The following is a 12,240-nucleotide window of genomic DNA, read 5'->3' as shown; positions in this document are numbered from 1 at the left end:
GTGCTTAATAGTGCTGTTTTTAATGGTTGTGTTTTATTAGCACAGTTGAGTGTCCAGTGTTTGTCTCTAGATAGGACAATATTGGTAAATTTTATAGTAAGCCTGAATTTAGTTTTGAATGAAGTACCTCTGCTGGTCTTGCATGTGGGATATTCTAACTATGGTTAGAAATGGATTTAGTCGTGGTATGTGATGTATTTAGAAATGTATTGATTTTCCTTTTTAACAGGTGAATCTGATGCTATCTGTGTCATTGATCATAGATGGGTCACAGATCTGGCCCTCTGATCTGAGCTGGCAAAGTAAGCGGCAGCTCCTGAGCTCAAGCTCCTCCTTTCTACTCACTTAATTCCCATAATTCTCTGATCTCATTTGCAGCGGTTGTGAACAGGTAGTTCCTGGGCTTGAGCAAGCCTAAGTTGAGTATTAACTTTTTTAAGGGGGGGTTCTTCTACTTTTCTATCCATTTCCCTTTAGTGTTGGACAGTATTCTTGTGGGGTTTTATTAGTGTAGCTTTAGGGTTAGGCTTCCTCCCTCTAGTTGTCTCTGGTGTTAGGTCTCTTCTCACCCTTTTTCCCTTCTATCTCCTTTCCCGGTTGGGGGGGGGGGGGCATGGCTGAGAAGCCTGTGGGCTTCAAATGCTGCTCCTCATGTGTTCATGCTGGCTCCTCCTGACGTGAGTGCGTCTACGGTCTAGGAGAGCCCCATTTAGAGGTTGAATGCGACATTTGTGCCAGATTCAACCTGCGAGCTCTCCTAAATGTAAGAACAAGCTGCTTTTAAAGGGCTTAGCCTCAGGGGGTCGCTTGGTATCAGGATCCCCCTCCTAAGGCACCCCCTGATCCAAAGAGGAAGCATTCTTCCTTGAGGGATCATTCATCTAAACAGCCCGGGCTCTCTCTGATCCATGTCCAGCCTTGGGGGGTTTCGGCCTCTGCTCCTCAGGCCAGCTCCGAACCCTCCAGGACTGACAAGGTCTCTGATCTGACCGAGGGGACCAGGTCCCAGTCTACTCAGACATGTCATCAGGCAGGCTGGCTCTGATCCATTGGCTCTGGCTCCCCCAGCACCAACAGAGACCGTCATTGTGGTACACTCCCCAGTCAGATCCCAGTCCTCTGATCTCAGGGGGCCCAGCAGGTCCTCCTAGGAGCATTTTCAGGGAAGACTGGTCCAAGGCATGTAGACCCTGTCAGAGACAAAGATGCACATCAAGGTCCTTGAGATGAGTGGTCCTTCTGATATTGCAAGCCTTCCGGTACTTCCTCCCTCTCAGGATGGTAACTGTTCAGACAGACATGGCAGTGGTCTGGTATGCAACAAACTAGGGGGAACACTATCTTACCGTCTGTGCAGAGAGGACATGAGAGTTTGGGAATGAGCAATAGCCTCAAACCGCAATGCACATCCCCGGCGAATTCAGCATTCTAGCAGACAAGCTCAGCAGGACCATCCTGAGTCCTCACAAGTGGTCCCTGAATCAGTCAGTGGCAAACCAGATCCTGAGCAAATGGGGATCCCTGTGTTGCAACCGGTTTGTGGCGTGGGACAATTACAAGTGCAGTACCTTTTTTGCCCTGATCCCCCTCTCCAGGGGAGTCCCCCAGGGGTGCTCTGATTTACGATTGGCCGCCAGGTCTCCTTTATGCTTATCCACCGATCCTCCTGATTTTCAAAGTTCTGCAGAAAACCCAGTGCCTGTAGGTTCAACTCATTCTCATTGCCCCCCTTTTGGCCTCAACAAACGTGGATGTTCTTTGTGTTTTACTGTTGCAGTCATCACACTAAGGTTATCTGCTTGCAGTAGCCCTCAGTCGGCCTGATAGTCTTGGGTCCTGCGTCGGTTGCTGTCTCATCTTCCATGATGTCAGGTAGTTGGAACATCTACATTTATGGTAAGTGTACACAACTGTACTTTCTCCCTTCTCTGGTCTCACCTGAAATATCTGCTTGGATAGTAGCTCTGGCTCCATATCTTATTTCTCACTTGAAGGGGACTTTCACCTCCCAAAATTAAGTCCTTGAAACTTGCAGCTTGGTTCCTCCAGTTCCAGTCATCAGCCAAACAGTTAACCTTATTTTGGCTTCCCAGAAGCAATCTGCCAAGAAAATCTATTCAGCAAATGGAAGAGGTTTTCTGTTTGGGCTCATCAGAGGGCTATAGATCCCTTTTCAGCCCCCATGTTTTGTCCTTGTCTTGCCTTTTTTAATCAAGTGGCAAATATTTCTACGATAAAGCTTCAGCTGGCTGCAACATCCAACTTCCATCTGGATGTTGGCCACTTTTTTATTCAAGATTATCTAAAGCGAGTGTTCTTACTTTGCCCTCCCTTGAAGGACCCTTCCCCTCCATGGGGTCTTACCTTAGTACTGCAGTCTTTGACCCTTCCATTTAAACCTGCTGCAATTTGCGATATGAAGTTCTTCTCTTGGAAGACTTCCTTTTTCGTTGCTATCGCATCTGCCAAAAGTCTCTGAATTACAAGCCCTCTGTATAAAACCTCCTTTTATGGTTTTCCATAAAGACAGGGCTTCCCTTAGAACAAATCCTTTTATTCTAATGTGGCTTTGAAAAGTAACCTAAACCAGTGTATACAGCTTTGTTTTTTCCCCCCACCTATTCTAATAAGGAAGAGTATCCGTTGCATTGCCTTGATGTACACAGAGAGCTGCGTTTCTATCTAAACAGGACTGAAGACTTTAGAAAATCTGACCAACTCTTTGTAGATTTTTTTCAAGCCAGGAGAGTCAAGGCCATGTCCAAAGTCTCCCTCTCTCATTGGATTGGATCGTTTCCTACATATGGCATATCTTATCAGCTTAAAGACCTCCCCAGACCTTAAGGCCCACTCTACTAGGTATGTGGCTACTTTCTCTGCGTTCTGGACCAGGACATCATTGGATGACACTTGTACTGCAGCCACTTAGTCGAATCTGCATACTTGTGTAATGCACTATGTTGGATCTGGTGTCGAGGAGTAGGGCATCCTTTATTCTGCTGTGCTCCAGCATGTCCTTCCTTGAGGAGTCCAAGGATTTTGGGTAGCTGGGGACTCTGACCCATCCGTGGTCAATGACACTGATAGCATCAGAGTTATGTGCTCACCATAACTTGGCATCTGTGCTATCCAGTGTTTATCACATTCCCACCCTCTGTCACCCTCCTTTTGGTGGCCAAGGGAAACTTGGGAGTGTTGATGGACTAGGTCCCTGCAAGGGACAGTTCTGTGGCAAACTTGATATGAGGATTATGGGAAGTAGGAAGTGAAACGGCAGGAGCTTGAGCTCAGGAGCTGCTGCTCACTTTGCCGGCTTGGATCCAAGGGCCAGATCTGTGACTAATGACACTTTATAGCACAGATGTCAAGTTATGGTGGGTATGTTTTCTTTTGTGATCAATATGGAATCAAATGTAATTGTGGGGGTTGTGCTGTTCAGTGAGTTCCAGTAAGAAGTAGATACTGAACCAGTACCTAAAAACAGCTATGGAAGTTTTCGTATATAGTCCAGTGTGACTTTTAAGGCAGGAATTTCTGTACCAACGTGCACTTTTTGTCTGAATGGCATTTGTCAGCAGGTTAGCATAATCCTAGAACAAACTGCAGGCTTTGCATGCTTGTGGTGGTTTGGTGCAGGGAACTCTGTACTAATGTGATGCAATTATATTGTGAATGCTGTGTCAAAACTGACTACTTGGTAAATACAACTGATCAAAAAAAGTGGGGTGACAAGACTGTTGGTAAATGATCGGCTGTGCTTCCTGAAACCTGGCACCAACTTAGTGTAATTCTAAGTATAGTGGCTAGTATAGATATTTGTGTGTACTTCATAATTATACTGCGACCACAACTGTGACCTCAACATGCATCTGTATTGTAATAATCCCATGTATATGACTTGTAGAACTTGCCTGCTAGGACTGCAGATACTGTTATCTGTTAAGACTGCCTGCTGTCATAAAATAGTGCCATTTGGCAGGGTACCAGATGTGATACCAGTATCGGGACATTGTTTAGAAAGAAGCATGTAAATTCTCTACCACTCTTATACTCGCAGGGAGTATAATTTGGGCATCATTTCCAGTACATTTTGGAAGCAAGGCTAGGCTTAAAATGGCTATTAGTGTTAGCCTAGTAATCAGCTATCATCATTAGCACTCTTTAAGAAAAATCTTGATGATTGGATGGGAAATAGGAAATTCACCCTGGGGATCACTTCCGTGGCTCTGCTCGACAGTGGCAAAGAAAAATAATTTTCTTGGGTGGCAAAAGCCAGGGTACCTTTTTGGCTGGGCTTGTATAGGCCCTAGGGCCGATAGCCTAGTACCTACCTATGTCATAAGCACATGGCTGTCCTGGAATGACAGGAAGTTTGCTTTATTTTGTAAGGACCGGATATGGGAATTAAATCTGATCATAGGGAAAGTCTGCCTTCATATCCTGGAGTAGTTTTGTAAGTTATATCAGCCAATTAAAATCTGGTTGAAGCACAAATGTTCTTCCATGAGGCATTTAACTACATTTGTCCTTGGAGTTTTGTGAAGAAGTTGTAGGAATAAAAAAACTAGGCTTTTAAAGTGGCAAAATGGTATGTAAAGCTGCATTTAATGCCCAGGAGACTCTATTGAGCCAAGGCCCTTTTAGAAGCAAATACTTGGGTGCAGTTTCAAAAATGAGGGTATAGTGTGGTGTGAACAAAGTCAGTATGTTGCAGCTAAGTAGATGACTGTACATAACAGGTTTTTCAGAAGTTTGTTATGAAAAGTGGAAAGTAAAGGAGGAAAGGTGGAAATGAGCTAGTAGGGTATTGTACTGCTTGAATCAATCAAACTTGGGGTGTTTTGTTGTACAGCATTAACATTTCACTAGCATGTGATGCTGTTTGGGCTGTAGACTGATGTATATGCTTACAATAGTACTTGTTCATCCTAAGATCACTGCTGTAGAATCATTCATAATGTTCTGGAATAGCTGCATGCATCCGTTCGTCTAGCCTAACTTCCAGAGTTCTTCACATCCTTTCTACAAAGGATAGCAGGAAGTTTAGCAAAAAAGGAAGCAACTTTAACCACCTTTAGTTTAATTCAGGAAACTCAAGCAAATGGTGACCCAATCAGTGCCACAAGTGCTTGTGGGCGCTAGCCTCAGTGAAGCACAATTTTATTTGCTCCAGGTAGTGGCATGCATCTTTTCTACTTCCATTGTTGCCCCTTTAGATATAGACATTGAGATACTGTCACTCTTCCAACTCATTGATAAATGTTCTCAACTGCATCTGTGTGATGCTTGCTCGCAGGTGTCTGCAGAGGGAAAGAAACTCAGTGGTTTATAGTTGCATTTATAATCCCCACCTTAATGAAAAAGGGAGGATATAGTATTGTCATTGTCGTTTGGGAAGGAATGGGGTGATAGGAAAATATTTACAAGCAGATTTACTTGATTGTGTTCAGACTGATTACTTTTTGCAAGGAATCTATTGGGAATGGTCTTGGCAAGCTGTTTCCATCTGGTCCAGAAGATGGACTTCTCTGCTCAGATGTGGTAATGGCCCTAAGCTACAAGTATGCTTGTATCCTGATTTGTATCCTGACCAAGATGCATATGAGCAAAAAATCTACTTTAGAAACCTGTTGGAATAATTCCCTTGCTCATTGTCGAAGTAGTGCCATCACCAGTTGAGCAAGATGTTGGCATTGATCACTGCTACCAGGCAGATGCTTACCTGATAGTTTGCTCAGGTGGCCTTTAAATAAGGAGTGCCTTTGTGACCCCAAGTGATGCTGTGAGCTTTCCTACAGACCTCTTATGGGGGGGGTTATTCAGCGAACATGGATTAGGATACATCAGCATTAGATGGCCTTGATCTAAACATGAAAGGCCTTCAGAACAGTGTAGCACATAGGAACTCTGCAGTGATTTACACTGCAGTAATTGTTTACATAAGCAAAAACATACTAGCTGTGTAGGCTGACCTGTAGGTGTTCTACATTAGTTGGACAACAAAGGAATTGTATTCAAGATGACATTCACTAAAATAACTATGAAGGGAAACTGGACCCAAAGGTCTAAGATTCTCTTGCAGAGGTGGGGGATAAGTAGTAATGGATTATTTTTTTACACTGAACCAGAACTCTTAGCCATTCTAAATTATGGATGTCTGTGCAAAAAATGGCATGAGTGACATGTGAATTATCCAGTAGGTGGGGCCCTTCATTATGTTTTTTCACTCACACACGCACGCACATTGTGTGTGTGGAGAGAGATATTGATATGGGGAGGGAGATATATATATATATATATATATATATATATATATATATATATATATATATATATATATATATATCTATATCTATATCATAAAGATGTAGATGCACAATATCTGTATATACGTATAATGTACATCTATATAATGTATATAAGATGGTGCATTTCTGAAGTTCAAAATTGTTCGGTCTTGTTTCTGACCCAGACTTGTTACCTGCAGAATTAAAGAACCATGCTAAGATATTTTTTTGTTTTAATTGCTTTTCCTGTGATTTTCACTGAAATTTGATTCCTGAGATGTACCTTGTACAGGCCTGAAAGTCTTTACATCTACAGGTGTCTGATCCCATGCAAGTATTTCCATCACGTGTCTTGTTTTACTTGGGAAGTTCGATCTAGCATTTGGTTCCCACATTTGTGTGGGTTTTGTATGCAATACCTGGAGAAGAGATGCTCCTGTCTGCACCGCCTGGCTGGCACAAAAGAAGCTGGAGGCTAAGCAGGTCTCTTGGTCATCCACTCTACTGGAAGAATCCTCATCTGCCAAGAACTCCTGAGAACTGGACTGGCCTTCGGGGGGGGGGGGGTCCACTTGGATAGATGGGTCTTGGACATAATCTTGGATTATTGAATAGAAGTTAGATCCCCGTCCTTTGTTTGGATGCCTTTCTCAGTAGGTCAGGTGAAGTTGACCTTGCTTATCAAACATCTTGTTTGAGTCATAGAAAAGGTTTCTAAGGAAGAAGAGTAACAAAAGCTGCATTGTGTACTATTTATCAGCAGAGATGGTCCATTGGGACCCATTCTAAACCTGTAAAAACTCAAACTTTATTCTTAAGGGTGTCAAAGGTCAGAATGCTAGCTCTGCAGTTCCTCTAATTGGTCTGGATATGAGATGCCTATCTGCATATTCTTGTATGCAAAAAAGACAGGAGGTACTTCAGGCATGGGAAAGAGGGTTCCCACTTTTTTAAATCTTCATCCTTGCACCTTTTGGGTTGCCCCTCTTCTGGTTGATTATAAAATGCTTGGTCTCAGTGGCAGCATGTGTAAATGCCGCGAGCATCCATAACTTTCTGTTCCTAAACAACTTGTTGCAAGCTTTTCCTAAAGATTTGTAGAAGGCTCTTGTTCATCCTCCACTGCTTATGGAACTTTGGATGCTCTCTGAGGCTCATCACTATAGAGATCTCAGCTGCTGGCTGAGCCTGACATCCAGCTTTAGTCTAAGATGACTACCATTCTTCATGGCCGGGCTGACATTTGCTTACCTTGGATGTCTTTACCAATCTGGTATGTAGGTGATATCCATCTTGCTAAGTATGTTCACTGCAAGTTTTTCACTGGCCTACATCCAAAGAGCACTGAAGGGATAAGTACCCTAATGGGGTCACTTTTTCCATTGCTTGACTTTGATGCAAAGTTTCTTGAACAGATGTCTGCTACCAGGCACAGCAGTATGGGATATGTCCACAACTGATCAAAGCTACCAGGTATGCTTGTAAGCACCACATTACATAGACCTTTGACTTCCAGTGCATTCTCTGCCTAGATCCAAAGCAGAATGTAGCCAATTGTATCTGCCAGTGGCATTATACAAAGACTTTGAAGAAAAGAGAAGCTGTGTGTTCAGACCAAACGGGCTCGTGGCTCTGAAAAATCCATGTCTAAAGATGTGCAGCAGTTGTGTCCCACTGGAGTGAAGACGAGGCCAGCCACCCCCCCCCCCCCCAAAAAAAATCTGCTTTAGAACTTTATTTGGTTAGCAAGGAAGGAGAAAATGGAATGCCCATAGCAGCTGTTGATGACTGCATTCTCAAGTTGGAATCCAGGGGCGTCCTCCCCAGAATTAAGAAATCCCTGGTAATCTACCTGCTAACAAACTACTACAGTGCATGAATGGATAGGAATAAAGTAATCATTGGTCTCTGGAAAAAGTTGCTTGCTTTCGTGTGAGTACAGCAACTACCTAAATTGAAGAACATTAAGTATGTGTCTTGTTCTTCAGTGAAGTTAAGTGGATCAGGGGACTGAGCAACAGCACTGCTGGCATTGTACCAGAGTGGTAAAGTGAAAGCAGACTCGTACGACAAAGCTTGCAGTTTACCAGTCAGTATCCCCATCAAGAACAAGTATTCATAAAAGGATAAACATGAATACAAGCAGTGTAAGGCTCCTTCATTATTGCTGATCTCGCTGTCCATGGGAGTTAAATGATTTGAGTGGAACCCTTTGCTCCTTTGAGCTGGAGTTCAGTTGAGGTGATTTGGGCTCTTATTGTGGATGACCAAGATAGGGAAGTCTGTCTTTTCAGCTTTACCTCTGACTTTCACGTGGTCAAATGGTTTAGACAGTATATAGATACAGTGCAGGAATTTACAGCTGCAACAGTGTTCCTGAATCAGGCAATTTTGTGAGATGCAGGATTTGTTTTTCTTAGTGACAACTGAATAAACTTGTGTTCTGCACCTTTAAGATTTCTGTTTAGGGCAGTCAATGCAGTATCGGCAACTAATGTAAACTTAATATAATGCATTTTGTGTCGGGCTAATAACTGTATGATCAGGTCCTTCCTTGAAACTTGTTGCAAAACGCTCCTTGTAAATTAAGGTTTCTGGTCTTCAACTACTAGGGCTTTAACCTGCAGTCTTCCAAAACAAGGTTATTCTTAGGGCTCTCCTAAGCAACTATGCAAGGCAAGCATTTTCACTTCAGGGAAGGTATTATTTTTGTACAGTCTACTTCTAGACTTCAAAGAAGAAAAAAAACAAGGTGAGATACTCTGGACACTGGGCTTCCTGTCTCCAGCTATACTGATGCCTCTTAAACTTTATATGAAGAAAATAGTTCAGGATTCTATGTATACAACACTTTTATCCTACAAACAAGTCATTTCCTGTGATTGCAGTTATCTAAAAGGTGTTTCTTTGATGGGCTAAATGCAAAAGAAACTGGGAATGCCCTTCACCCACAAGAAAGCACCCGGACCTTGATAACTGATGCTTATACCTAGCCTTGGGGGCCCATTCTGAATACCTCAAAACAGGAGCAGTGGAACCCCAGTAAAGTGATTGATGCAGGTCACTGTAAAGGGCATGCTTCAAAGACTCCTGGAGATAGCACAGCCACGGAGGAAAGATATTTTAGTACATCAGGCAAGCAAGGAGGTACCCACTCATTTGTACAACTCAGTCTCTGCTTTTACCAGGTAGGGGTCGCCACAGTGTAACTCCTGTCCGTTAATGATTGGCAGTGGATTTTTATGGTGCCAAGTTGCTAGCCCTGACGCCCAACCTTCAAAGAAGGCACACACCCATTCATACATGTAATAAGCCCGTATAGTGTGCATTCCTTCAGGACTCAAAATGCCCCCCATGTTACGAGTTCATAGCAGGGTTCCACAAGTGTAAATGAATGGGGATGGTGGAGCACTTCCATTTAATAACCTTTTTTTTCCCTATGATTCTCTTTGGGAGATGTCAGTAAGGACATAACCCATAACTATCCCGTCATTGTAGCATGCAAAACTTAGTGGGCTCAAATCAATGGTTAAGTGGAAAGTCCCCTATGAGTGGGAGACTGAAGTCTTTCCGAAGGTATTGACAGTAGCATCTCAAAGTATGTTGATCTGCTGCTTGGGGTATAGCTATGCTTACAAGGTCATCCAAAGAAATCCTTGGTTGAAATTTGGATGTTTCACCTTCACTGCTGCATTTGTATTCTTTACATCAGGGATTTGATCTGCTCTTCATCTGTTAAGGAAGCTGCACACAACTGTACTTTGCTACTTAAACTAAAGGGGAGTCCTTCATCTTGGTCCTGAATTACACCTTAGTGACACAAGATGGCAGCACAGTAGTGTACCTTTAATATTGTCAGTCTCACGCTGACTGCATGGAGTTGATCCTTGATCCCCCACTGAGAGAATGTTATTCCAAAGCTTTCTGTCCTCAAGACCTTAAGTCTGTTTAGTAAATGTAAGGTTTTCACTATAATGCACAGTTTCCCATCATACCTAATAGTTTGTCAGATTGCTTTTTATTTTTAAGCATCTTTGTATAATGATGGTTTAGCCTATGCATTGGTAAAGCGGTCAGCTTTTTCAACATTTGCCTATGGACCCTTGCACTTCCCCCTGAAACATATCTTTAATTGAGGGGGATTTTATTCATCTTAAACTGCCCAGGTAACCAGCGGGTCTGCCATGAGGTTTGAATTTTACTTTGTAAAAGCTACTACCCCCACCAAAAAGTTGGACCAGGTAATTGTATCATTTAGACTAGACCATTCATCTGCAAATGGTTTTCTCCAAGATTCGAAAGAGGCCATTACATTATCGGGTGCTCTGACAGATGTGGTGATACCTTGCCAAAGCCAGTGTGTGTGATTAAAATTGAGCCAGTATTTAAACCTTTCAGACTAGCAGACCTTGGCCAATCAAGCAGATGCTCTCCAAATGGATAACTGAATTGCCTCTTCTGACTTGAATATGCTCCAACAGAATGCAGCCACTTCTATGCAGGCATTTCTGAAAGGCTACAGAAAGCTTGTGTAGCCACCTGGACAATTACTTACAGCATTATAAACTGCATTCCTTTTTAAAGAAGCAGAACAGAGTTTGCCACTGCAGTTTTGGGAGGATGTTATTCCCCACCCCCACCCTGACATAGCAGTAGATGTTTAATTATTGAGATCACAGATGTATTGCAATAAGGACTCTCACCTTCCCTCTGACGGAGTCCTTGTTTAATGCAGCAAGTAAGTGGAGGCCTTTGCTTAAAGTATTTGAAATATATCCCCAGTTCCTTCCACACAGTGACTGGTTGTGACTGATCTGTTTCACTTGCACAAAAAAAAACAAAAAAAAAAAAACTAAAGATGGCTTGGACTATTGCCCCCCTTTACCCAGTATCTGTCTCTCCACTGGGGGCAGTAGACCATACCACATGGGGGTATGTCCACAGCTCTGGAAGTCTGTCCCATATTTCACAATATTTTCCCCTACCCTTGACATCTGATATTGGCCTGGTGATTTTAGGGTAGGTTTAATCTATAGAGACACCCCCACAATCACACTACCCTGTAGTCTGTTTACAAAGCTTTTTCTTACAGTGGCCTAAATACTTATTAGGGAGAATGCATTGCTATATTTTAATGTATACCTAATGTGTTGCAAACCACCTTAAAGAGTAATCCATTGCTTAGTTTGCACAGAATACCAGTTGTGTGTAGGCTTTAAAATCTGGTATGCAGTTTATCTGGTTTGACTTTTTGCCAGATGGCAATTTTGACAGAAAATGAAGCAACATACTTGCAATATGTGCCCTTTGGCTTTATGCACCTTAGTCTGTTTCCTTGGAGTGGGCCAATAGTAAAGGCAGTAATGTAGAACATGAGTAGAGGTGGTAAACTCTAAGACGTTCTATAGTAAGGTGAAACTGCTTGCTGAAAACTGCTAAACCCGTACCTTCTCTGTCCTCCACTTCCTCACAAGATAGATGGGCTTGCCTTGTAGTGAATCTTCCAACAGTTTTCACAGATTCACTTATGAATTGTGGCAGCACAGTCCTCTGCTCCATGTTGCTTTTCAGAATGGTAAAATATCTTGCATTTGTATACCAGCTACTGTCTGTGGGTTCAGCAATAATAGTACAAACTTATGTGCATGGCGAAGACTGTGGGTTGTCCAGCTGCTTTCTTGAGGCTCCCCAGCCTGGAAGCCAAAAGAACAAGGAACTATTTCTGCATGAATACTAAATGTATTTTACAGCTTATTAATTTTTAACTAATGTGCAATAAGAAAGCAATACTAAAATGTTTAACTTTTTTTGTAGCTCGCAGTCCTCTTACTGCTGTCATGGAAGGAAATTTCTTTACGATGCAGAATAAATGCAAAGATGTAAGTAAATAGTGTAATTTGTTTGTGTGTGTTGCATTGCTTTTTAGCCTTCTGCTTGCCAAGTAATAAAACCC

General features: G+C 42.6%; 1 protein-coding gene across 1 annotated transcript in view; it reads left to right on the top strand.

Moving 5' to 3' along the window:
* Nucleotides 1–12,240, top strand: part of KIF22 (kinesin family member 22) — a 638,755-nt gene that overhangs the window by 472,174 nt on the left and 154,341 nt on the right. The window contains exon 11 of the mRNA XM_044086339.1: nt 12,102–12,166. Within this exon, the coding sequence (XP_043942274.1) occupies nt 12,102–12,166 (65 nt within the window). The remainder of the gene's footprint in view (nt 1–12,101; nt 12,167–12,240) is intronic.

Source organism: Protopterus annectens, chromosome 10.part0, assembly GCF_019279795.1.
Source record: "Protopterus annectens isolate FY-2018-M chromosome 10.part0, PAN1.0, whole genome shotgun sequence".
Lineage (NCBI taxonomy): Eukaryota > Metazoa > Chordata > Ceratodontiformes > Protopteridae > Protopterus > Protopterus annectens.
This window is presented reverse-complemented; position numbering and strand designations above follow the sequence as displayed.